Here is a 27,505-nt window from a genome sequence, read left to right as displayed (position 1 = left end):
GAATGAACGGAGAAGCTTGATTCACTTACTAACTTCCAGAATGCAGCCGCGCGGGTTATTATGGGGAGATCGAGATTCTCCCATATAACACCTATCCTGCGCGAGCTGCACTGGCTTCCTGTGGCCTACCGGGTGCGCTTCAAGGTACTGGTTACCATCTTCAAAGCGCTCCATGGCACAGGGCCCAGTTACCTGCGGGATCGCGTCCTGCCCCATACATCCCTGCGACCCATTCGCTCACACAGAGAGGGGCTACTCCGGGTGCCGTCCTCTAGAGAGTGCCAGAGGGCGATGCCCAGGAGTAGGGCCTTCTCTGTGGTGGGCCCTACCCTTTGGAATGACCTCCCCCCAGACATCCGGACAACAACCGACCTTCGCTCCTTCCGTATGAAGCTGAAGACCTACCTGTTTTGTCAAGCCGGCCTGGCATAACGTTACAATCTTGCCACCCCAGGTCATTTTATAACGGGAAATTTTGTTTTTAAAGTTTTTAGAGTTTAATATTTTTGGGGTTTTAAATTTTGTAAGTATACTTATTTATGGACTTATTTTTACCTCCTCTGCACGATATATGGTGCTATCTTGATTATTGCTCTGTACGTCGCCCCGAGTCCCTGTGGGGAGAGGGGGCGACTAATAAGTTCAATAAAATAAATAAATAAATAAATAACTTAAAAAGTGTAGTGATTCACTTAACAACTGTCAAAAAAGGTTGTAAAATGGGTCAGAACTCACTCAACAACTGTCTTGCTTAGCAACAGAAATGTTGGGCTCAATTGTGCTCGTAAGTCGAGGATTATCTATACAACCAGTGCTTTGATGTAAGTTGCAATGATTCTTTTTTCAATGTTATCCTCAACTTTGGAATAAAAAAAAAAGTCAAGTCATTTTATGCTTGTAATGTTGACATCCTAAATTGTAATTAACATGAATAGAATATTTTCCTTTCCCTTCTCTCTTCCCAGTACTCTAAGCTATCTAAACAATGGTGTGTTAATTGTCTCTAATCGTATTATAGAAACATTCCTGTGTTTCAACAATGCAGTCTTATTAAGATGTGTAACGGCATAATAAAAAGGTTAATAGCAATCTTGCAATAATACCTTTAACACCATCAAACAACATCTACCTATCTCAGGACTCAATGGGTGGATAAAAATACCACATCCAGTCTAAACCTCTGGCTGACTATGCAACAAACTCAGAAGTGGTATTCAGCCAGTTCTGACCGGTTCTGGCAAACCGGTAGTGGAAATTTTGAGTAGTTTGGAGAACTGGCAAATACCACCTCTGGCTGGCCCTGCCCCCATCTATTCGCTACCTCCCGAGTCCCAGCTGATCGGTTGGGTTTTCTTCTGTTGCCCTGCACAGGAGAACGGAGCTGGAAAGCAGGTTAGTGGGTTGGGGAGGGAATGGGGATTTTACAGTATCCTTCCCTGCAGTGGGGTGGAAATGGAGATTTTGCAGTGTCCTTCCCCTGCCATGCCCACCAAGCCACACCCACCAAGCCACACGACACCCACAGAACCGGTAGTAAAAACTTTGATCCCACCACTGGACCAACTCTAATAAAGTTATTTCCACTTCTTGAGAAATGTTTTTCCAAACATGGCCCAGTTTTCCAGAGGTTCCCTCCCATTTCCCTATTAGATGAAACAAATCAGAGGAAATAATTGTTTTAGGTGAGCTTCCCAGCGTTGTAAGAGTGCTAGACTGATCTTCAGAAATAGCCTAACTGACAGGTCACAGGCCCAAAGGAGCAGTTGCACTGAGTAAAAGCTCTCGTTCACTTCCCCCCAACACTTTCCAAAGGGTGCCAGACCTGTTTTCAGAAATAGCCCGGCTATCAGATAAGAGGGGCAGATGGAGGGGAGCAGAAGAAATTAGGCAGAAGGGAGCAATTGATAACAAGTGAACTGGCACTGCTGCAGCTGGATTACATCTGCAAAAGCCTCCGGAGTGGGCAAGAAGTAGAAATAGAGAAAAGAGAGCTTGGTGCCAATTATTATTATGTGTGAGTATGTGTGTGTGTAAGTCAGTGTTGACTCCTGCCAACTGCTTGGTCAATTCCATGCAGCTTTTTTGCCAAGATCTTCAGAAGTGGATTGCCATTGCCTCCTTATTAGGCTGAGAAAAAGAGCCTGGCCTAAGATCACCCAGTTGGCTTGATGCCTAAGAGGGAACTAGAAGTCACATTCTCTTGCTTCCTAGCCTTAACTCAGGGGTGTCTAACTCAAAGCCCACGGGCTGCATCCGTGCTTAGATCTGGCCCGCAGGGCCAAACTGGAAACAGCAAAGGGTTGGCTGTGGTGCCTGCCAGTGGAAATGGAGCTCCGCAGCGCTGCATGCGGCCCTCGTGAGCACCGTTTTCACTAGTAGAGGGTTGCAGGAGATGTCGCAGATGGAAACGGAGCTCAGGAGCTCGCTGGCGGAGCACTTGTGCCACTACAGGTGCCCCCCAGCACAAGTGATGTCGAGCTGGCCACGCCCACCCCCTGAGGTCAAAGACAACCCTGACACGGCCCTCAATGAAATCGAGTTTGACACCCCTGCCTTAACTACTACATCACACTGGCTCTCCACTGCCAATAATAAAAATAGCAGGGCCGTTTTTGATGGCAAAAGCAGCAAAAAACAAACAAAAACACCTTGTGCGCCCATTTGTGACAGAACCAATAACCCACAAGTGGCAGAACCAGCTTCCTTTCCTGCTTTAGATTTACTTGTGCATCATAGAGTTGTCTGAAATCCACATCCAGCAGTTTTTCCAAAGAGCACTAAACTGTATATATATAAAAGGAGACCATATAAGAGCTGACAAGGGCAGGCCCTATATGGGCAGCTAGCTTTGCAGAAGTCCAGTCTCTCCTGCCATCCACCTGAGATGGCTACAAAAGGCAACTAAAACAAAAAAAAATTGGGCAAAGATACACAGGTGGCTAGAAAAGATGATAGGGAAACATAGAGATTTTAAACCATTTTTATTAGGTAAAATATCAGAAAAATTAGATAAGAAAAGTATGTATTTAAATTATTACATGTTGTAACAGCAGCGAGGATTATATTCACACAATATTCGAAAAAATAAAGAAACACCGTGAGATGAAGAGATAATTAAGAAGATACTAGAAATGTCTACATTGACATTGAAAATTAAACAGAAAGAAGACACTGAATACCATCAAATGAATACCATGGAATCTATTTTACCAGTGGTTAGAAAAAAGGGGTGGAGATTAAGAATATAATCAGAATTGTTAAGCAAATTAAATACCCAGACAACACGATGTTTATTAAGCACTAAGAAATGTAATGAATAAAACATCAATACAATTTGAAGAAAAAAGGCAACTAATTAAAGTTGGGTAGATCCCAATCCAGAAGAGAGATTCAGCCGGTAGCTCCAACGATTAGCTGAGAGCGAACCGGTTCGCTTCGACGATCAGGTTGGTTTGCTCACCTGCCCTTGTGCTTTGCTTACCTATATCCTCTCCGCTGATTAGCGCGGCAGAGTCGATTGGCGCACCTCAGCTGTGTTACTCCCCAAGAAGTAACGTGGAAGGTAAGCTTTGGTAAACCTGCGCCCGCGTGTGCAGTGAAACATGCAATCACCGAACCAGTTGTTAAATCGGCAGGATCCCACCACTGTCCCAACCCCTAACCATATCGTTCTGGAGGGAGCTTAATGGATCATTCTCATAGCTACAATTATATTGGGAGAAGAGGGAAAACACCACTTTAAAAGGAGAACGGCTAAAGATGTCTTCATTACTGCTTCAGCTGGATGTGGGCAGGATCAGTGGTAAAATTGAAGGTTTTTTTTACTACCGGTTTTTGTGGGCGTGGCTTGGTGGGTGTGGCGTGGCTTGGTGGGCGTGGCTTGGTGGGCGTGGCAGGGGAAGGATTCTGCAAAATCTCCATTCCCACCCCACTCTAGGGCAAGCCAGAGGTGGCATTTGCTGGTTCTACTCAAACTACTCAAAGTTTCCCCTACCAGTTCTCTGAACTACTCAGAATTTCTGCTACCAGGTTCTCCAGAACCTTTCAGAACCTGCTGGATTTCACCCCTGGGCTGGATATGAGATAAAAGCAGCCTCATTAGGACATGGCTTTAAAAAATGACATTTGGTATCTTGGTGTCACGGTTAGGAAAGTGAGAATGAGGTCCTTGCACTCTGAGCCAGGTGGTTTGCTTGCAAATGTTTTTTTTTTTAAACCAAAATTTAAAATTTATTGCATTGATTCATTTGTAGCCCATCTTTATTATTTTACAAATAACTCAAGGTGGCAAACAATTTATTTATTTATTTATTATTCGTATTTATAGACCGCCCCCTCTCCCGAAAGGGACTCGGGGCGGTGTACAGTCACTAAAATGCGTTATAAGATACATACATAAAACAGTTAAATAATTAAATACGTAGGTGGAGGAGGTTGCAAGACTGTATATAGAATAATAAATATAGTACATTAAGAGCTCTAATAACCCAGGAGTTAAAATATTACCCAAAATTACCCATTAAAATATATCCACCGGGAGGTAAAAACTAAGAATGTGCCAAGGCAGCTAATCGAAACAGGTGAGTCTTTAATTTTTGACGGAAGGAACGGAAGTCAGTGGTAGTTCTAATATCTAATAGCATTTCTCCACTCTTATTTTCCTCATAACAACAGCTCTATATTTACTTCCCATTTTTGGCAAAACCACACCTGCAGCGAACCACTGTTTTGCTAAATGACCACAGTGCTCGCGTAATGACCAGCATAAAAAACGTCATAAATTCCGTTTGGGCACGTAACTGACCCTCTTTACCAGTACCGCAACTTAACAACTGCGATGGCATGTTTCATTACGGTTGTAAGTCGAGGAGTACAACTGCAAGCACCACTGAAGGTCCTTTGAACCTTATGCTCCCAAGGTCACTTTCTCTCTCCCCTCTCCTGCAACCTGGTGATCCTTGTGTCAGGCCTGCAGAGGTTCCTTTAAGAATCTTTGGCCTGCCACACTTTCTCATAATTTCCTATGATGTTTTATTAGTGTTGTTGTCAATTTTTCCTAGCAGCCAAGGTCATCTTTTGTCTCCGCACCTCGACACCTGACCGGAAGCAGAGGGGTGTAGATGCCAGCGTGGAAGATGATGATTGGAACATGTGATTGATTATGGGTGGGGGGATGGATCATGAACTTTCAACTGGGGTAACTCCCAGGATGTAAATCAGAGTTGAAATTCCACAGTACGTTGCCAACATGCCTGTATTATTAAATCGGAACTTTAAGGATGATTCTGCCTTGGACTTTGATTTATTTCTACATGGTATTTGGAACGCTGACACCTTGCTCTGTTCTCTCATTGGTCCAGGCTGCATGCATCCCGGTCCTGCTCAGCAATGGCTGGGAGCTGCCCTTTTCAGAGGTGATTGATTGGAGTAAATCATCCATCGTCGGAGACGAGCGGCTTCTTCTGCAGGTAACATGCTGGCTGGGGAATTCATGGGAGTTGACGCCTCCCTACGCCTTAAAGTCATCAAAGTTGGGAAACGCTGCTCTAATTGGTGAGCTTTGGAGCCCTTGTTCATTGTTATTATTATTATTTTTTAAACCACCTGAAAGGAACATTGTCCTTTGTATAAGATGCCTTCATTTTCCTCTATAAAGTACAGCAATTATTTGGAATATGGGGGTATTAATTTATTTACCTCTTTGCAGTATTTTTATATGGCCTTTCATTGATCATGCCTCACTTATTTGCTGTTCTTGCTATGGGTAACTTAGGAATTGATTTAAATAGAGAAACTGATTTAGTAATGTGTTGAATTCCGGTAGCTGAATTACTGTAACCTTTGTTATGACATTGCCATGAGCATCATGCATAGATCCTTGCTGGTCAGAGGAATATTGATTCTGCGGATAAATATCTATTAATATGCAAACACAGCTTAGTCAACACCCATGCTGAAGTTTATTTATTTTCATCCCCACTTTGTATTATTTTTTAAATAACCAAAGCCAGTGTACATTCTTAATAATCCTTTCTCCTCCTATTTCCCCACATTAACAATCCTGGTGAGATGGGTTGGCCTAAGAGAGAATGACTGGCCCAGTGTCACCCAGCCAGCTTTCATGCCTAAAGTGGGACTAGAACTCACAGTCTCCTGGTGATTGACCCAATGTCACCCAGCCAGCTTTCATGCCTAAGGTGGGACTTGAACTCACAGTCTCCTGGTGGTTGACCCAATGTCACCCAGCCAGCTTTCTTGCCTAAGGTGGGACTTGAACTCACAGTCTCCTGGTGATTGACCCAATGTCACCCAATTAGTTTCATGCCTAAGCTGGGCATAGAACTCATAGTCTCCTAGCGTGATGCTTTAGCCACTAGACCAAACTGCTCAGCTCGGTTGGTTGTCTCCACATCATGCTTGGTGCTTTTTTGTTGTTGAAGGAAGGTCTCTTGATGCTTTCCTCCATCAAAACAAGAAGACTGTATTTCAGTTGTACAGTATAGTAGCATAAAATACAGACAAGGAAAATTACATCCATTTTAATAATTTCACGGAAATGTATAAGCAGTATAAGATCCTTAGAAGCTTGGAAAACCTAACACAACCCTGTAAAATTAAAAGACCGAAACATCTCTATAAAAATGATTGCGGTTCTTCCCTCTATCATAAGCTACTCTGCATTCTCCCCTTCATGTCTTCTGTTCATGCTGTTTCCTCAACAGATTCCATCTACGGTCCGATGTCTGAACAGTGACAAAATCCTGGCCTTCCAGCAGCAAACCCAGTTTTTATGGGAAACGTATTTTTCTTCTGTGGAGAAGATTGTTCAAACCACCCTTGAGGTAAGCTGCAGAAATGTGCCCGCCATTTGCCCAAATATTTCATCTGTAATTACTCCCGTTTCTATGATTGGGGTCACATGTCATGGTAAACCGTGGTTGGCTAAATAAATTAGAATTGGCTGGATCCATAGAACACAAGCCATAAAACGTGCCTTGTAGAGCGCAATGAATAGGGTCACACAACGAAGTCAACTCTGAAACAAATTGGCTTGCTTCCTGCAACATGTTCAGCACATAATGGATTGGCATGATGACCAAAGGAAGCCACAGAGAGGTGGGAACCTTTAGCTTTCAAGTTGGTCTAGGTGTGTTAAGGTGTGTCAATCCTCAGGGTGTGTTCCTCAACCTCCTTTCAGTAGTTCTCTCTTTGCTTCTAGGCCAGGGCTAAGCAGTTGGAGGAGAGATAAGGGGGGAATGTGCGGTTAAACATCATGTGGTTCCCTCCATGGCTTCACTGATCCTTGGGTCAAGCTCTCCACACAGCTGGTCTAAACCACATGGGGATGGCTATTATTGGACCATCTTCCAACCTGCTGTCCATCAACCTTTCTGCTTGTTGCTTGATACACCAGTTAGTGTTCTGACTTAGGCTTCCCCAGAAGCATAAAGCCGAGTTCTCATCCCGATAAACCCCTTTTATTTAATTTACAGTGAATTCCTCTCCAGCAAAGTCCCGGCCCGCAGTCTTCCAAGATAGTTCACAATTACCAACCTTTATCAGGCTTGGAGAGCGGCCAGGCCGATATCTTTCAGACGCCGCAATATTTGGCAAGAAGGCAGGAATGAACTAATTGTCTCCTGCAAGCTCCACTCCCCTTTCGCTCCTCTTTTATTCCCTATGGCAGGGGGTGTCCAAACTTGGGAACTTTAAGACTTGTGGACTTCAACTCCCAGAATTCCCCAGCCGGCTGGCTGGGGAATTCTGGGAGTTGAAGTCCACAAGTCTTAAAGTTCCCAAGTTTGGACACCCCTGCCCTATGGGAAGGGCCATTCACCGTCCACCTGCGGCCTTACTCCCAAGTCGACCCTTGTTCCATAGCTGTTCTCTTCATCTGGCAACTCACACTGGGAACAGGCTCCAGCTGTTCTTCTGCCTCAGTGATTTCTGACTCTGAAGGCAGCTGATAACTGGCATACAGGTCTGGCCCCCTCTCTGCCTCTGACTCAGAGCCCTCATCAGAGCCTTCCCCAGACTCCAGGACTGGCACATGTTCCTCCCCAACCTCCTCACTGTCCAAATCTGCTGCCAGCTCCACTGGCCGCTGGTGGGCCACAACAATTAGGTTTGGCTGTGAAGTTCTCCAGATCTATGAGTACAAGGGGACTTCAGGCTGCCTTTCTTGGAACCAGAACTGGCAGAAATTCATAGGTGCCAATAAAAGGCGAAGTCTCTTGGAATAGTTTGAAATGTTTGCTCCCGGCTTTCTCACCACCTGGGCTGAGTTGCCATTTATGAGATAAGCTGTCAAACAGTTTATGTTTTTAATTTTGTTTCCTTCCTTCTTCCATCTCCCCACCCCACAATCTCTCTCACCTTTGGAAACATCATTGTCTCTTTTTTCCCTTCTGGTCCAAGGTTTTGAGAAATGGGGAAGGGAAATCAAAGAGTTTAAGTTTTAACTTCCTCTTGAAGGGTGCTAGCTATATCATATAATGCTTAAAAAATATTTTAGGTATATAGATGTAAATATATACCGTATTTTTCAGAGTATACGATGCACCTTCCCCCCCTAAAAGAGCATGGAAATGTTGGTGTGTCTTATACACCAAATGCAGCCATTTTTGGGCTCCCAAAACCCCACTCCAGCATCCCATTTTTGCGAAAAAAACAGGCTGTTTTTCGCAAAAACAGAGGCATTTTTGCCTTTCCCCAGCCCCCAGAAGCACTCTGCAGGCTTCAGCGGGGCTGGGAGAAGGGAAAAATGCCCCCATTTTTGCAAAAAACCTGGGCCATTTCCCCCCTCCCCGTTTTTCCCAAAAAAGGGCACAATTTTACCTTCCCCCAGCCTGCAGAGTGCTTCTGGAGGCCAGGGAGGACAAAAACATTTTTTCTTACTTACCTCTTCAAAATCTTGGTGTGTCTTATACACTGTTGCGTCTTATAGTCTGAAAAATACGGTAAGTGAAAGAGCAGTCTCCTTTTAACTCTGAGATGTTCAAGTTGTTTTTAGCCAGTAAAATTCCTGTCTAGAAGTGAATACCTATAGCAGATCTGGGCGTTTTATGGCCTCTTTGCCTGTCCCTATCCGGCCCATGCGAAGTCATTCGGAAATTAGAAATCAAATATAAATAATTGTACCCCCTGCATGCAATATACCATATTTTTTGGAGTATAAGATGCACCTTTTTTCCTCAAAAAGGAGGCTGAAAATCTGGGTGCATCTTATACATCGAATACAGCATTTTTTTGCCTCCCAAAGCCCCGCCCCTTCACCAAAATGGCCGTGCATACCCTTATGGAGGCTTTCAGAGAGCTCCTGGGGGCGGTGGAGGGCAGAAATGAGCAAAAAATGGGCCTTTTTTGCCCCCCCCCAGCAGCACTCTATAAGCCTCCATAATAATAATAATAATAATAATAATAATAATAATAATAATAATAATAATAATAATAATAATAATAATAATAATAATAATAATTTATTTCTTAGCCGCACCCTCTCCCGAAGGACTCGGGGCGGCGTACAATAAAAACATAAAAATACAAGTATGGAACAAACATACATATAATATAGACGTATACAAAGACGTATACAAAGACGTATACAAAGAGGAGGTGGACAAATGGATGGAAACAATTAAAATCACAATATTAAAATCCCCTAAATAAATTAGATAAAATTACAAAAATAAAAAACCCGTCAGGAGCGATATGTTCAGACTATAGTTGAGCCAGGCCAGCTACTTGAAATAGGTGGGTCTTGAGCTTTACACGGAAGGAGCGGAGGTCGGAAGTAGTCCTAATATCCGGAGGGAGGTCATTCCACAGGGCTGGGCCATAAGGCTATGTGTGCATTTTTTTTGACAAAAAACAAGCCTGTTTTTTGCTCATCCCTCCCCCCCCCCCCCCGGAGCACTCTGCAAGCCCTCCAAGGCTATTCATGCCTTTTGGGGGGGGACGGGGACGGGCCAGTTTTCACGAATAACGGGCCGTTTGGGGGAGGCTTGCAGAATGCAAAAACTTTTTTTTTCCTTTTGGAAAGCTCTTTAGTTAGAGTGATTGATGAGAATTAGATTGATCAAGTGCTGTGCCAGCAGAAACAAGTCTTAGGTGCTGCAGATTGTCAGTGATTTCCTTTTCCAGCACATGGATAAATACACCTGGAAGCATCTACCTCCCTACCTACTCTCTCTCCCTACCTACCTACCTACTGTATTTCTCTCTCTCTCTCTCAACTACCTACCTACTCTCTCTCTCCCTACCTATCTACTGTATTTCTCTCTCTCCCTCTATCTACCCACCTACCTACCTACTCTCTCTCTCTCTCTCCCTCCCTACCTACTGTATTTCTCTCTCTCTCTCTCTCCCTACCTATCTACTGTATTTCTCTATTTCTCTAACTCTCTCTATTTGTCTCTCTCTCTATCCCTTTATCTACCTACCTACCTACCTAGCTACTCTCTCTCCCTACCTACCTACTGTCTTTCTCTCTCTCTCTCTATTTCTCTCTCTACCTACCTACACCCTCTCTCTCCCTCCCTCCCGACCTACTGTATTTCTCTATTTCTCTAACTCTCTCTATTTGTCTCTCTCTCTATCCCTTTATCTACCTACCTACCTAGCTAGCTACTCTCTCTCCCTACCTACCTACTGTCTTTCTCTTTCTCTCCCTCTCTACCTACCTACCTACTACCTAACAACTATTTTTTATTGAATCCAGCTCTTAACTCCTGTATAGTTTGCACCAGGTATTTCAGCCTAGCATGCTTTGCTTAATGTTATAGTAATAGTTAACATTTATGTAACATTTTCAGAGCTTTATCAGACTGTCTCACCTACGGTTTCTTACTTAAGGCACAAAATATGCCTGCTGGTAGCCAACCAGTGTGACCAGTATCCTCACACAATTACAGAAGAGGTATCAAAAAGACAATAATGGCATGGCACTTTTGGATCTGGGATTCCTGGCTACTCTGCCATGCAAGCTTAGCTTTTTCTACTGGGAGCCAAGAAGAACAGTTGAGATTGTTCTCATACCCAGGAGACGCCTCTGTTTCCAGCAGGTGCAGATGGCTCCGGGGTGTAATGACAACTATCTTTCTCTTTGCTAGATAATAAAAGATCGGATATTTCATCAGGAATCACGCCCAAAGTTCTTCTGGAACACACTTCCTGGAGGGTTGGTGGCCTTACCAGAATACTCTACTCATCTGAACGACTTCCCTTTCTATTATCCGCAGCAAGGTAGGGGAAATACCTCTGCGCTGTTTCTAACTTGTGTTATGGCCTGCCAGCTGAGCTAGCAGCAGATTCAGACAGTGAGGAGGTTGGGGAGGAACATGGGCCAGTCCTGGAGTCTGGGGAAGGCTCTGATGAGGGCTCTGTGTCAGAGGCAGAGCGGGGACCAGAGCCGTATGCCAGTTATCAGCTGCCTTCAGAGTCAGACATCAGTGAGGCAGAAGAACAGCTGGAGCCTGTTCCCAGTGTGCGCATGCGCAGAGCTGCCAGATGAAGGGAACAGCTAAAGAACAGGGGTCAACTTGGGAGCAAGGCCACAGGTGGGTGATGAATGACCCCTCCCAGAGGAAATAAAAGAGGAGCAAAGGGGAATGGAGTTTGCAGGAGACAATTAGTTCACTTAATTGGTTCGTGACTCTCCAAGACTCCTTGACACGTTTTGCAGATATTGGCCTGGCAGCTCTCCAAGCCAGATAAGGTCTGTGACTATAAATCCTCCCTTGAAAGACTTTGCTGGATGTGAACGAGCAGAATTCACAGTAAATTAATAAAAGGGTTTTTTTGTCGGGACAAGGAGTTTGCTTCCTGCTCTTGGGAACCTCGGTCAGAATAATAGTCCTTCCTCTTACACAACTGCAAGAGCGATTTCTTGAAAATAATGGCCACTACTATCAAGATTACTATCGGCCCGGCAGCTCTCCAAGCCGGATAAGGTCTGTGGCTGTAAATCCTCCCTTGAAAGACTCTTTGCTGTGAAAGAGCAGAATTCACAGTAAATTAATAAAAGAGGTTTTTGTCGGGACAAAATGCTCTTGGGAAGCCTCAGTCAGAACAACTTCATTCTTTTTATTCCTACTTCTTCTTTCCTAAAAAGTTGAAGTTGCTGGAGTGGTGGACCTACCACAAAATGTGGTGGGAATGAATGTTCCTTTTCAAGTATTTAGATCAGGGGTGTCCAAACTTGGCAACTTTAAGACTTGTGGACTTCAATTCCAAGAATTCCCCAGCCAGCAGAGCTGGCTGAGGAATTCTAGCAGTTGAAGTCCACAAGTCTTAAAGTTGCCAAGTTTGGACACCCCTGATTTAGATAGTCCTTGATTTACGATCACAACCGCAACTAGAATTTTTGTTGCCCATCAAGGCAGTCGTTTTAGTGAGCCGCGCCTGATTTTATGAGCTTTTCTTTTGCCCTGATTGTTAAACGAATCAGCGCGGTTGTTAAGTGAGGCGGTCATTAAGTGAATCCAACTTCTCCCATTGACTTTGCTCATTGGAAACCGACTGGGAAGGTCGCAAAGGATGATTGCAGGACCACAGGATGCTGCAACAATCCTAAATGCATGCCGGTTGCCAAAGGGTCTGAATTTTGATCACGTGACTGTGGGGATGCTGTCATAAGTGCAAGGACCGGTCATAAGTCACATTTTTCAGTGCTGCTGTAACAGTCACTAAACAAATGGTTTTAAGCCGAGGAGTGCCTGTTGTCTCTCTCCCAGGATACCCCATCAGGCACTGTGACTTCCACCACCTGTTTTCCAGTTTCATCTTTTACTCAGATGATACTCAGAAATATCATTATCTCAAATGTTTATTTGCTTTGCGTGGTGATCTATTTTAGGAGGTGTTGTGCCTCAGACATTTCCCCACTGAAGTATTTTTGTACTTTTGCAAATTTTAAAGTTTCCCGAGTAAGCTGATGCCTATCTTCTGATTTTTTTAAAATCTTTTTTTTTAAATTAGCATTTACCCACTGCATTTATTATCAGGGGGAGGGTCTAACCTTACAGAATGCAAAGACTCGTAAAGATGACTTTGAGGAAGGTCTGAGAAAGCTAAAGAAACAAGCCGTTGAAGAGGGACGTAGAGGTTACACAGTCTAGGGATTGCAGGAAGCATGAGAAAGAAACAAGGCCACTGTGGTTTTGTTTGCTTTTAAGATGGGACAAAGAGAAACTTGGACTGGCTTTCAAAAATTAAAATAAACAACATTCCTGGAGTCCCTGCTCTGCCTGTTTCTTGACCTGATCTACTTTGAAGGGCTGACAAAGAATTGCGTAAGTAAGGCAGAGAAACAGCCTCTGCTCCCAAGAAGCTTACAATCAGGCCTCTGGGAGAGAAATCAAAAGGGAGAAACCCACACAGTAAAGAGAATAGAATGAAATATCAATAGTACTTAGACTTATATACCGCTTTACAGTGCTCTACAGCCCTCTCTAAGCGGTTTACAGAGTCAGCCTCTTGCCCCCAACAATCTGAGTCCTCATTTTACCCACCTCGGAAGGATGGAAGGCTGAGTCAACCTTGAGCCTGGTGAGACTCGAACTGCTGGCAGCTGGCAATCAACAGAAGAGTCTGCAGTACTGTACTCTAACCACTGCACCACCACAGCTATAATGGATGTAAAATTGGGCGGATCTCGCTTAACAACTGCCTTACAGAAGATCCAACCCCCTGCTTAGGAAGGAAACCCTACACCACTTCAGACAAATGTTTATCCAACATCTTCTTAAAGACTTCCAGTGTTGGAGCATTCACAACCTCTGGAGGCAAGTTGTTCCACTGATTAAATGTTCTCACTGTCAGGAAATTTCTCCTTAGTTCTAGGTTGCTTCTCTCCTTGATTAGTTTCCACCCATTGCTTCTTGTTTTACACTCAGTGCTTTGGAGAATAGTTTGACTCCCTCTTCTTTGATATTGCCCCTGTGATATTGGAACATTGCTATCATGTCTCTCCTAGTCCTTCTTTTCATCAAACTAGACATATCCAGTTCCTGGAGCCGTTCTTCATATGTTTTAGTCTCCAGCACCCTAATCATCTTTGTTGCTCTTCTCTGCAATCTTTCTAGAGTCTCCACAACTTTTTTACATCGTGGCGACCAAAACAGGATGCAGTATTCCAAGTGTAGCCTTACCAAGGCATTATAAAGTGGTGTTAACACTTCACGTGATCGTGATTCTATCCCTCTGTTGATGCAGCCTAGAACTGTGTTGGTTTTTAGAGTCCTCAGGGTGTTGGGTTATAACTGGAGTTCAGCTCCCATTTCAGCCACTCCTTGGGAGATCTTGGGCCTATCACTTTTGGTCACTCAGTCTATCTTCGACAACGATTTAGTGGTTAAAGTGAAGGGAGATCCTTGCGTAGGCTGCCTTGAACTGCAAGAGCAGAGGTCCCTAAAGTTAGCAACTTTGAAAACTTGTGGACTTCAACTCCCAGGATTCTGGGAGCTGAGATCCACAAGTTTTAAGGTTGCCAAGTTTGGAGCTCCTCTGGTAGAGCAACTATGAAATATAAATTGATAAAATAATAAAGACTGATGGGGCAGGGTACCTGACGGTTGGCGTCCATTAGAGCTATATTGTGGATTCCTCCTGTAAATGAGCGTAGCTGAAATTGTCACTAATGTTGTTATCTCTGTTTCATCTGCCTTAATTCCTCCTGGGTTTTGTTTTGTTTTTCTCCTACTGTTTTCATTGGCAATGAAATCTGAATTGCAAGTTTCCTGTGGGTGGAGACCTCTCTTCTTTTATCTTCTGAAAACGTCATGTAAGCTGGTAGCGCTAAATAAACCACTAACGATAATTGGTTAGATGGGGATTAAACTTCGGCAGGTGAGCCAAAAACCCAAGACAGGTTTGGAGGAGGGTTTCAAGACTCACCAGTTCTCTCCCCCTAACAGGATCCAGCCCCTCCGAGAAGTTTACAGCGTTAATCTGGGCCGTCTCACCAATTGTCTCCCTTTCTCAGCCCATCCTCAAGCTCACCCAAGCTGTCTCCAGATCACAATACTGCGCCAAGGTAAAGGAATTTCGGTTGTTATTGCGGTGATGATCGTTGCGGTGTCCTCCCAACCCAACCCAAACAAAATGTGAGCATCTTGGACGGGCATGTGTTTACGACAGGGGTGTCCAAACTTGGGAACTTTTAAGACTTGTGGACTTCAACTCCCAGAATTCCCCAGCCAGCATAGCTGGCTGGGGAATTCTGGGAGTTGAAGTCAAGTTTGGACACCCCTGGTTTATGATGATTGCATTGTCCTGTGGTCATACAATCGCATTGGCAACTTTTCTGGCTGGTTTCTGACAAGCAAAGTCCACGGGAGAAGCCGAATTTGCTTAATGACTGCATGATTCCCTTTACAAGTGCTGTGACTTGCTTAACAACCATTGCAGACAAGCAATAGCACTTAGACTTGTATATTGGTTTACAGTGCTTCACAGCCCTCTCTAAGCAGTTTACAGAGGAGTCAGCCTATGTCCCCTCCCCCCCCCCCCCAACAATCTGCGTTCCCAATTTTACTGACCTCGGAAGGATGGAAGGCTGAGTCAACCTTGAGCTGGTCAGGATCGAACTCCTGGCAGTGAGCAGAGTTAGCCTGAAATACTGCATTCTAACCGCTGGGAGGGAGGGAGGGAGGGAAGGAAAATAGCAATAGCGCTTAGACTTATATACCGCTTTACAGTGCTTCACAGCCCTCTCTAAGCGGTTTATAGTCAGCCTCTTGCCCCCCAACATTCTGAGCCCTCATTTTACCCACCTTGGAAGGATGGAGGGCTGAGTCAACCTTGAGCCAGGTGAGAATTGAACTGTTGGCAGTTGGCAGTCAGCAGAAGAGCCTGCAGTTCTGCATTCTAACTACTGCACCACCACGGCTATAATGGATGTAAAATTGGGTGGATCTTACCTAACAACTGCCTTGCATAGTGATGGACGTTCCAGTCCCAATTCTGGGCGTAAGTCAAGGACTACCTATATACGAACATGCTGGTTTTATGTTGAAGAACGTGAAAAATGATCTATTTCCACCTAAAATAGGTAGCAGGACAATCCAGTCCAGTCCAGTCCAATATAGGTAGTCCTCGACTTACAACCACAATCAAACCCAAAATTTGTGTTGTTAAGTAAGTCATTTGTTAAATGGGTTTTGGGCCACTTTATGACCTATTTGCCACGGTTGTTAAGAGAATCACTGCAGCTGGTAAGTTAGTAACGCAGTTGTTATAAGAACCAGGCTTCCCCATTGACTTTGCTTGTCAGAAGGTCGCAAAAGGGGATGGCATGGCCTTGATCAGGGGGATGATGAAGCAAAGGTTGTAACTGTGAAGAACGGTCCTAAGTCACATTTTTCAGGGCCGTTTTCACTTTGAATGGTCACTAAATGAACTGTTGTAAGACGAGGACTACCTGAATCTCGAATGCTTAATAGCAGCTCTCCTCTCCTTGCCAGCCTCTTAATCCAGAGTTCTGATGCTTTGGTCTACAACCTCTACGTTGTCGTTCACACCTCTTATTGTGAAGATTGCTAGAAGGTGTCATCTTCCAGAGTTGTGCTGTACAAAACCCAACAAGCTCTGGTGCCTTTTCCATTCCCTTGTATGTCAGAGGGTTGTGGCGGGTGTGGCAGCCTTAGGATACACCTGGGTGGGCTAGTAACCTTTATTGCTGTCAGCAGGTCTCACCTTCCCCTTTAACTACAGGGCAAGTCCTGTCAACAGCCATGTCTCTACTGCAGATGAGCTCAGCTAACCAGGCCGCGCCCATCCTGAGCGTTTCAAAATGTATGGCAGTAAATGAGAGTCTTCTAAGTATGTGAGCTCGGGAGTCTAAGCACATTGTCTCGTAGCTTGTCTGCTTTAGAAGGAAAGTGCCAGGGTTCCAAATAGCATCCAAAAGTAAATCAGAGTCTGAGGCAAAGGATTCCTCAAAGTTCCAATGTATTAAGAGAGCCATGTTGGCACGTCTGGGAAAACCCGAATCTGAAAGCTTCCCGGTTTTCTCCACCCGGTTGAAAGTTCAAGATTTTACCCCCACAACCACAAGTCCATCGCACGGTACAATCTTCCATCGCCATGCTGGCAGTTCCACCCATTCTGTTCCGGTCAGGTGCAGAGGTGCAAAGACAAAGGATGACCTTGGCTTTCGAGAAAGAATGTTGTTATGGCTACATAGTATCTGACTCCGTACAATCCCCCCGCTCCCATTTTCCCACAATAGAAACTGCATAGTAGAATAATAGAAAATGTGGCAGGCCAAAGATCCAAAAGAAAAGATGGCTGCAGGCCTGACAGGAAGAGTCAGTCTACTTCAGCAAAAGTACCAACGAAACATGCCTTGGTGTGTAATCTAGTGCATTATACAGGAGCCCGTTTGGGGTTCTTCTTAAAGGTGCTAGGTGGATGCTGGGAGACCATGAGTTCTAGTGTTGAGGCCAATTATTACGTCTCAGCTTCTGGAAGAAAGAAATGGCAATCTGCTTCTAAAAGTGTTGCCCAGAAAACTGCAGAGAGACCTGTCCACCTATCGTACTTGCCAAGAGTCAAAAGTAATTCAGAGACAGAAGAAAGAAAGGAACAACAATGAAGGCTTGGGTTTCCTTTTGGAGAGGTTGAGTGGCAATGGTTTGGTCCTGCCCCACAATATGAATTACTGCCAAATCCTGCATTTAAAAAAACAACAACAATTCTCATTCAATTGGAGGAAATCCGAAATATGTCTGCAAAATTCTCTTGGGTAGAGTGTGATGGTCCTGCATTTTGTTTAGATCTGAGGCACTCAATGGGAATATGCAAATGTCCCATTTTTCCTAGTAGATTCATGTCTCCAAAGGTTGTCTGCTTCCCAGCTTCCCATGATTACACTGAATCCTAGAGGGACTCTTTTTCTAAGGCATTGTGGGGTTGGGAATTGCAAATGGGCAGGGAGGCCATGGAATGTTGGGGGGGAAAAAACTCTTAATAGAAAAGCTCACAGAAAGAAAAGTACAGATGACTAGTCCTTCAATTATGAGCATTAGCTCAGTGGCTAAGATGTGAGCTTGTCAATCAGAAAGATCAGCAGTTTGGTGGTTTGAATCCCTAGCACCGCGTAACGGAGTGAGCTCCCGTTACTTGTCCCAGCTTCTGCCAACCTAGCAGTTTGAAAGGATGTAAAAATGCAATTAGAAAAATAGGGACCACCTTTGGTGGGAAGGGAACAGCGTTCCATGCACCGAGTATGCCTAGGTCCTTGACTGAGTGAGGGTCGACTACGAGGTCGTATCCGCCCAGCTTGTATTTGGTATTCTGATTTTGGTTGCCGATGTGTAAGACGGAGCATTTGTGAGATGAGATTGACATTACTGCTGCTAAAAGAAGTCTCCTTTCACCACCATCCCTAGAAAACAATTCACGAGAAAAATCTCAAATATATCAAGTGGGAAAATTTCATTAAGAACGACCAACGTCTCTGCAGCTTTCATTATGACAAGCCAAACTGAAATGCATTTACTAGAGCAACTTTTTAAGCTGCTCCTTGGTCGTACAGTTTAGATTTGTTGCAGGAAACCATTAACATTCAGGGGAGGGGGGGTTGTCAACCGTTCCTATGAACCTAAAGTGCTAGCTCGAGAACCACCTTCTGGAAGCCAAAACGTGGCAGCATTTTGCACAGTGGAATACTTGCTTCAAAACCGACAGTTGCCGTTTGAAAGCAGGGCCTCGGGCAGCTTGCCAAGCAGGGTAAGGAAAATTGTACAAGCTGAAATTCCCCAGGCAGTCTGGTGATGAGACAAAACCAGAGGACCACCCCAATAGAGGGCGGCTTTGAGGATCAGTGCAGGAGGTACTGTTTGTACTGCAGCGGAGTTCAAACAAGGCAGATTGAGCACAACAAGAGTCGCCTCTGCATGCTTTCTTATATAAGACCCATAGAAATAAGCAGAGCTCTTGGGCTTTGGCACGGCTCCTGCCCATTTCAATGAGTTTCTGTGCCAACGGGCTTTGTTCCTTGCCACTGATGGGAGGAGATGTGCCATGGGAGGTGTTTGCAGCAGAAACCAAAAACCTGCTTTTAAGACCGCCTTCATGAAATGCTGTCTTCTGCCTAACTCGTTACCCAGTCTCTCTCCAGCCCGATGAATCCCCAGAGATGGATTTCAGCTTCCATAATCCCACGCAGGCTGCCAATAAGCCAGGTTGGCTAAGAAGAGTGGGCCTTGCTGTCCACATGAGAGAGGGTGCTTATAAACAATGGTGGGATTCAGCCTGTTTGCACCTATTTGGGAGAACCGATTGTTAACTTTCTAAGCAGTTCGGAGAACCAGTGGTTGGAAGAAAGCTCCTTTTGTTTTTTTCCCCACTTTACAGGGTTAATCCTGTAAGGAAGGCAGGAAGGAAACATTCTGGTGTTTCTAGCCTAATCTTTATTGCCTTGCTTACAGAAACTGCCTCTCCGGATAACCCTGATTACATTGTAACAGCTACAGCAAAGCGCCCATCGATGTGAGTGACGTTGAGTTGGCCACATCCAGCCAGTCACATGATCACCGAGCCCAGCTGGTCATTAGGGCAGAGAACCGGTTGTTAAATTATTTGAATCCCACCACAGCTTATAAATCCTTAGCTGACCATTTACCCCCCCCCCCCCCCCGTCTGAGTTGGAATTTTGTTGGCATTGGAGAGTGAGCAGGGAGGTTGGATGCCAGGGAGAAGGTTCAGCGGTTTGGCTTGTTTTCTGGAGTTTTGTTGATGGGTTTTAGAAATGGATGGGCTTAAGGCACTCGCTTCACTCTTAAAGCCTCCCCCGCAGCCCCTAGAAAAATCTAGTCTGATTTTTAGGGGAATCTGGGGCTTTGGGATGATATCAATTCTGGAGAAAATGAAGCATCTGTCCACCTAAACCCACTTCAGGCCTTTAGAAAGGCCTTAAAAACTTGGCTTTCCCTTCTCAATTTAGAATCAGGATTCCAGCAAGGCTTGATTTGTTTACATGCTGTGCTCTGCAATGAATTGAGCAATTGGTTATTTTTATCTGGCAACTTTTAATCTTTTAATTCTTTGAAAGATGTATGCTTTTGTTTGTAAGCCTTGTTGGCTGCCCAGAGTTAATTGGTGAAGATGGTTGGCCAGATAAAGCTGCAGAAGGAACAAACAAACAAATAAATAAATACAGCACAAAATGCAGACGCTCTTCCTGATGCACACTTGTTTCAGATGGCGTTTCTTGTTCCCTGTACAGATTTTAGTCTTGTGGAGCTGTGAGAAGCCACCTCCACAGAAGTGGCCACCGACCACAGTTCCCTTGACTGTCATTTTAAGCAGCAACAAGGTAAGAGGCCATCCAGGTTGCGGTTGTGGTTGTCACGGAGCACCTTTTAGGGAGGGAAGACCTTGGCAAAAATCAGCAGAGATCCTGCACTCCAGCAGGAATCCTGCTTTCCAAACACCCCAGGTTCACCTATCATTCAGAGCCAGTTCTCCTCCTCATCCTTCAATAGGCAAACATTCAGCCAAAGACCAATCTAAGGACAAGAGTAAATCTTCCACTTGGTTTTTCTTGGTCTCTTAATTTCCAAAAGAAGTGTTCTTGTGGGCAAGGATTCAAGAGGAAATAATTACCAACAGCAGAAAAGTAATCTATGGAAACATCTCAGACAAGTCCACCCCTAGTTTCAACGAAGAGAAGATGGAGAGAGGGAGAAAGAGAAGGAGACTTGTAAGATTATCCCTCCTTTTCTCTATCATCTCTATCTACCTATTTCCCATTTTTAATAACTAGCTGATAACCTGGCATTGCCCGGGTATTTATTTATTTATGATCATTCTGTATTAGACAGGAAAAGGAATGAATTATATCTATAGTGTCAAGTCAAAGTAATGCTGGAACACCCAGACACAGACGAACAAGAACGTGAATCCAAAATGCACACTATCACTGTCAAAAATACTGTGATTTGATACTTTAGATATAATTCATTCCTTTTCATTTCAGGGGCCCAGGCGTTCCAGAGTTATGCTGGAACACACACATACACACACACACACACCGAGAGGTGTTAGGGGCGTCTTACTCCCACAGTATTTGTTTCCAAAGAGTAAGTCATCTGTGTACCAAGTTCGGTTGAAATTACGCCAGGTGTTCGAGTTATGCTGGAACCCACACACATACAGCCGTTTATATATATGTTGTATTTGTGCTGATAAATAAATGAAAGGAGACTAGTATAGATCTATTTCAAGCTATTTAGCTCTCATCAGCTAGCCATACCCTTACTGGGATTTGGACCTGGGCTGTATTACATATTAGGCAGATGTATTAGCCACTAAGCCACAGGCTCTCCTCCTTTATCAACTCCTTTATCAGCTCCTCTCCTCCTTTATCAGCTCCTCCTTTATCAGACACAATGCATACATACATACATACATACATACATACATACATACATACATACATACATACATATAAAATAAATAAACTCAAGGCGGTGAACATATCCAGCACACCTTCCTCCTCCTAGTTTCCCCGAAACAACCACCCTGTGAGATGGGTTGGGCTGAGAACCACTGGCTCAAGTTCAACTAATCAGCTTTCATAGCTAAGGTGGGATTAGAACTCATAGCCTCTTGGTTTCTAGCCTGGTGCCTGGCTCTCCTATATCTTACCAACAAAAGTAGTATTGTTCTACACGACTTTGATTTCCTATCTGGTTCTACCTTGAAGGGATAACAGAAGGTTTTATGTATGTATTTTATAACGCATTTTAGTGACTGTACACCGCCCCGAGTCCCTTTCGGGAGAGGGGGCGGTCTATAAATATGAATAATAAATAAATAAATAAATAAATAAGGTGCTTTTCTGTTTCTTGCCTCCTCTCCCGCAGGTCAGCGAACGGTTTTTGCCTTATTCTGCTCTCGGGACGGATGCCGTGTTGAGCCTTGATGAATATACCAGCCTTTCAACCAGTGAGGTGAGAAAGTTCTCCAGAATCTTACTACTTGGGTTGTAGCCCTGGACCTTGGAATCAGGAAGGGACATGTGACTACTTAAACACAGGGCAAGACCTCCAACCTGGACAGTCGAGAAACAGTCTGTCCATTGCAGCTATCTTGGCTGAGAGGGGTTTAGGGATCCTTAAGAAATACCATTTTCCCTTTCTCCAAATATATGTACATATATACGTATCTTACCTATTTGACAAAGCCTATGTTGTAAGCCTATATGTGTCAGGCATGCAGCCATCTTTTCCTTTGGATCTTTGGCCTGCCACACTTTCTATTGTGGAAAAATGGGGGAGGGGGGATTATACAGAGTTGTGTGATATGTAGCCATAACAAAATTCTTTCTAGAAAGCCAAGGTCATCCTTTGTCTTTGCGCCTCTGTACCTGACCGGAACTGGATGGGTTGGACTGCCAGCATGGCAGTGGAAGATTGGACCATGTGATGAACTTGTGGGTGTGGGGGCAAGATCTTGAACTTTCAACTGGGTGGGGAAAACCGGGAAGCTTTCAGGTTTCGGGTTTTCCCAGATGCGCCAACATGGCTCTCGTAATAAATACCTTTGCCTTGGACTCTGATTTAATTTTGGATACTGTTTGGAACCCTGACAATATATTTATGCATATGCATTGTAAATTAAATGATTGAAATTTAAATTGGTTGACTTAGAAAAATGGGTAGGAAAGGAATTACATATACAGACTAAAACATGGAATTCTATTGTCTATTAGTTATCCAATTCTGATTCCCCATTGTAAAATGCTTGTTTAGATACGGAAAGGGAACATTGAGCAATCTTTGCATGGTCTGCTTGCAAAAGGTTCTAGCTTTAATTTGTGACATCTCCAGAACTGGTTAGCAGAGACTGTGGCTGATATTGGAGAATTGCGGCTGGTGAGACTAGTTCAACCTTTCCCAACCTGATAACTTTCATTACTACTTTTGGAATGCCCCGTCAGCATGGCTAGCAGTAGCAACTCTAGAAATTTCTGGATCATAGAAGATATCTAAGGGGATACACACTATGAATATCATGAATGTCACGAGATAATCTATAGAGCAGGGGTGTCCAATCTATAGACTTTAACTCCCAGAATTCCCCAACAAGTTATTCTGGTTGAGGAACTCTGGGAGTTCATCTCCACAGGTCTTTAAATTGCCAAGGTTGGCCATCCCTGTTCTAGAGATGATGCTCCTTGGGGGGAAAAAAGAAGGACTATCAATCGAAAGTAGAAGGCATGACTTTCATGTTGACAACCTGAAGCCTTCAAATGAAAGATTCTCTTTCCTCAAACCGTTTTCCTGTTCTCTTCCTTACCTTTTAGGTTGACTTTGCCTTTGAGGTATGGAGAAAGTTCCCTGACCGCATTGTAGGCTTCCCAATGCGCAGCCATTTTTGGGATACGGGCAAGAACCAGTGGAGCTACACTTCAAAATGGACCAATGAGTTCTCTATGGTTCTCACGGCAGCGGCATTCTATCACAGGTACCCTTCCTGGCTGAAGAACATCCTTGAGTTGGAAAGAGCCCGTTGAGGCAATCAAACCCAGTTCCTGCTCAGTGGTGGAATCCCAATGGATGTCTCTCTGGGATACGGCAGCTTCTGTTTGAACTCTTCCTAGGAAAGGAAAGCTCAGCACCCCCTTTGGTTCCCACTGCTGCTGCTTGCAAGAGGTTCTCCCTAACCTTCCACCGGAATTTGCTTTCATACTTTTCAGATATATTCTTCCCTCAGTCCCATTCTGGAACAAATGTGGGTGAACCTCAAGCATCTTTTGGATACGTTTGAAGAGTAAACGGGGAGCTTGATGTCTTTACAATTAATCCGGTAGTAACTACAACATCTTGCTTTTTTCAAGAGGCAACTGGACTTTCTGGGGTTTTGTTTTGTTTTTGAAGACGTTTTGCTTCTCATCCAAGAAGCTTCTTCAGAAGAGAAACATCTTCAAAAAAAACCAGAAAGTCCAGTTGCCTCTTGAAAAAGCACCTTTGGGACATGTTAGAAATATCCTAATATTCAACCAGAACATTCTAAATGATGCACTCGGAGATGATTGAAAAAGCAAATAAATTGGGGTTCAGGAGACACACCTGGAGGGAGCAGGTTGAGGATGGGGAGCCCTATACATTTCTTCAACCCCTCTGTTTTCCTTCCACAGGTACTATCACAGCCTCTTCAGCAACTATTTGCCTGCCAAGCTAAGGAGCTTTGTCGACCAGATTGCCAACTGCGAGGACATATTGATGAACTTTCTGGTTTCTGCTGTAACCAAATTGGCCCCCATCAAAGTGACCCAGAAGAAACATCTCAGGGAGAGCCCACCTCAGCAGGTAGGCAGGCACAGGCGGGAACCAAGTGGCCGGTGGTGGTGGTGGTGGTGGTGGAAGAGGAGACAAGGGAAGGAATTATTCTTGTCTTGACAATTTTTCTTCCAATACTTTTGATGCCCTTTAAATATGACTTAGGCCCCTTGATGGCGAACCTATGGCACGCGTGCCAGAGGTGACACATGGCGCCCTCTCTGTGGGCAGGTGAGCCGTTGCCCCAACTCAGCTCTGCCAAACATGCACCCACACCTCCCACCAGCCAGCTGGTCTTCAGGTCCCTGCCGTGCATGCGTAGAGGGGGACACGGGGGGGCAGCATCTGCAAGGCCTCATGCGTGGGGCTGGGGCGCACGCGGGGAGACGTGCGCATACACGGGGAGTGGAGTGTGCAGTGGGGGCGCGTGTGGGGGTCACATGCACATGCACGGGGGGGCGGGGTGCCTGCAGGGGGGCACACACATGTGCAGAGGTCCAAGCGCATTGCATTTTGGGGGTTCGGGTGTGCATGCGCATTCCCGCGTGCACACTTTGGGCACTCAGTCCAGAAAAGGTTAGCCATCACTGACTTAGGCCAGCCCTCTCCCATGTGGTACCCTTTGGAGATGTAAGCATTTCACTTCCCTAAGAGCAGTATTGGCTACTGACAGTGGGAATTGACACACCGGTTTAAAGGATAGCAGATTGTCCAGCCTTACTTGTGCTACACTTTGGAATCCTGTTCTGAAACTCCCCCCTCCCCGCCTGTGAATAAACCAGAACACAGGCGTGGCTGTTTGCCACTGTTTAATTACTGAGATAACGAATCCTTTGGCTGAGGGCCCAGACAACTCACGTTCAAGAAAACAACCCAGATAATTCGAATGAAGTACTGCAGATTGTCCCAACGAGCAGACAGGGCTAGAATACATAGATTTTCTTATCTACTAATTTGAACGGTTGTTTCCTGCAAATGTCCCCTCCCAACGCCACACCTATAATCTCTCTTGGGAGGGGCCAATCCACAACCACCGGTGCTTAATCATGTTTTGTGAGTCTGCCTACGGAGTTGCTGTTTCCATTTCTCAGCCCTTCTCAATCTAGCATCAGGGACAAACTGCCTTTGATCCTCCCCACTGCTCCATGTCTCAGGCACCTCCTGGTGGCCAGCCAGCCTCTCTGGTCCCTGCTCTGAGTCTGAACCCAGCACAGGGTCCTCCACATCATTCAGGGCAGAATCATATGGTTCCTTGCTATCCGAGTCCATCAGCAGCTCAACCGGATCTTGCTGGGCCACAACAGAGTCCATACCTTGCAGAGAGGTCCATGTGGCTCTTTGGAACCTGAGCTAATTGTTCAGTGTGGAGAACTGTGTGAGGCCAGAGCACTTTTTTTTGATAAGGGTAAATATACATGAAGCTTTTATGGCAGCTGGATGATACACAGAAAGGTGAAAGGCTCCATATTTAGAGGGAGTTCCGCCTCTCAATGCCAGTTGTTGAGAAGCAACGGCAGCAGGTAGCTATTGTTTTTGTCATCCTTATCCAGAATTTGAATTAAAAAATTAAATCAACTCTGGCACAAGGAAGCACTCACCATGGAAAAGCAGAAGAGGGCAATTGCACTTATTGTCAATTCAGAATTTCACTCTTTAACAATGTGCCTGAAATTGAAATGAAAGTCTTTTTGTGTAATGGTAAAAGTGCTGGCTAATAAAACAGGAGACCGTGAGTTCTAGTTCTGCCTTAGGCATGAAAGGCTACTGGGTAACTTTGGGCCAATCACCAGGAGATTGTCAGTTCTAGTCCCGTTTTAGGCATGAAAGCTGAGTAACTGGTCCAATCACCAGGAGAGTTTGAGTTCTAGTCCCGCCTTAGGCGCGAAAGACGATTGGGTAACTTTGGGCCAATCACCAGGAGACTGTCAGTTCTAGTCCCGTTTTAGGCATGAAAGCTGAGTAACTGGTCCAATTGCCAGGAGAGTTTGAGTTCTAGTCCCGCCTTAGGCGCGAAAGACGATTGGGTAACTTTGGGCCAATCACCAGGAGACTGTCAGTTCTAGTCCCCCTCTTAGGCATGAAAGCTGGCTGACTTTGGGCCAGTCCCCCACTCTCAACCCAACCCACCTCACAGGGTTGTCGTTATGTGGAAAATGGGAAGAAGCAGGGTTATAACGTCTATTGAATTATTTGTAAAGTAATAAAGATGGGATTAAAAAAAATGACTACAATAACGATGCTGGGTCTCTTTCCTTTTCTTCTCTCTGTTTCTGAAGCTCCTGAAGAGTGCGCCCCCATCCAACAGCAGCCTCCATTTCGCTCAACGCCAGGAGTGCGTCAATCGCTTTGCTGCCTGGTTTGGCTACATGCCTCTGGTGCATTCACAGTTCCGCTTGGACCCAGTGCTTTTCAAGGACCAAGTATCTGTGCTACGGAAAAAGTACCGGCAACTGGAGAGGGACTAGCTCTGAGGGAGAAAGCCCACCGCTGCTCTCTGGGAAGGAAGGCGCTTGGAGAAGAAGACACCAACCACGCTGGACTCACTGCTTGCTCTAGGCCATTGGCGCTATGCCGGATTTGGGGTTGGGTTCACTGCATTGATGCCCTTTGAACTTTGGATACTAAAAAAATTGGAAACTCTCACTGGTAGCCAGGGGTGGTGCCAGAGGAATGTTCAGTCTTTATTGGGTTTTACCAGTATCAATAAAGTTTTGCAGAAAACAACTCTTTCTCGAATGCCTTCAAATAGCCGTCTCTTTTCAGGCCGGAGACAGAAATACTGGCTTTGGTGTTTTGACACGGATGGGGAACATGGGTTCAAAATCTGTGGGGCCTAATCTACATTGGCTTCTACTGACCCATTAGCTAGAATTGCAGGTGCCGAAATGGTTGATGGTTCTGTGAGCTTCCTGGCACTGTCCTTTATAATTTCCCACAATGCCTTGATGGTTTTTATTCCAGAGTCTTTGTCTTTCCTGCCTTAAGGTTAGGGGGGAAAAACTGGTTTCATTTGCAGTCTTTTGGGGGGGGGGATTCTTATTTTTTGGTGTTTTCCTGGCACTGTCATAGTTTGTGTGGGTGTGTAATGTCCCGCAGTTATCTATGCATTAATAATGATCTAGTAATATTTCCTTATACATTTTAGTGACCTTTCCTTACATAATTGGTGTTTTCTTTCATACTTTTAGATTTCTAATTTCTGTTTCTGTTAGTTA

The 27,505-nt window shown here is 44.8% G+C and overlaps 1 protein-coding gene across 1 annotated transcript in view; it reads left to right on the top strand.

Moving 5' to 3' along the window:
• Positions 1–27,014, top strand: part of EXTL1 (exostosin like glycosyltransferase 1) — a 61,820-nt gene extending 34,806 nt beyond the window's left edge. Inside the window, exons 3-11 of the mRNA XM_081961923.1 lie at positions 5,361–5,468; positions 6,723–6,842; positions 11,112–11,244; positions 14,916–15,034; positions 20,231–20,320; positions 21,873–21,959; positions 23,315–23,475; positions 24,149–24,320; positions 26,567–27,014. Coding sequence (XP_081818049.1) covers positions 5,361–5,468; positions 6,723–6,842; positions 11,112–11,244; positions 14,916–15,034; positions 20,231–20,320; positions 21,873–21,959; positions 23,315–23,475; positions 24,149–24,320; positions 26,567–26,755 — 1,179 coding nt within the window. The 3' untranslated portion in view covers positions 26,756–27,014. The remainder of the gene's footprint in view (positions 1–5,360; positions 5,469–6,722; positions 6,843–11,111; positions 11,245–14,915; positions 15,035–20,230; positions 20,321–21,872; positions 21,960–23,314; positions 23,476–24,148; positions 24,321–26,566) is intronic.
• The last annotated feature ends 491 nt before the right edge of the window (positions 27,015–27,505 follow it).

Source organism: Natrix helvetica, assembly GCF_964273705.1.
Source record: "Natrix helvetica genome assembly, chromosome: 9".
Classification (NCBI taxonomy): domain Eukaryota; kingdom Metazoa; phylum Chordata; class Lepidosauria; order Squamata; family Natricidae; genus Natrix; species Natrix helvetica.
The sequence above is the reverse complement of the archived record's forward strand: the minus strand, read 5'-3'. Positions and strand labels throughout refer to the sequence as shown.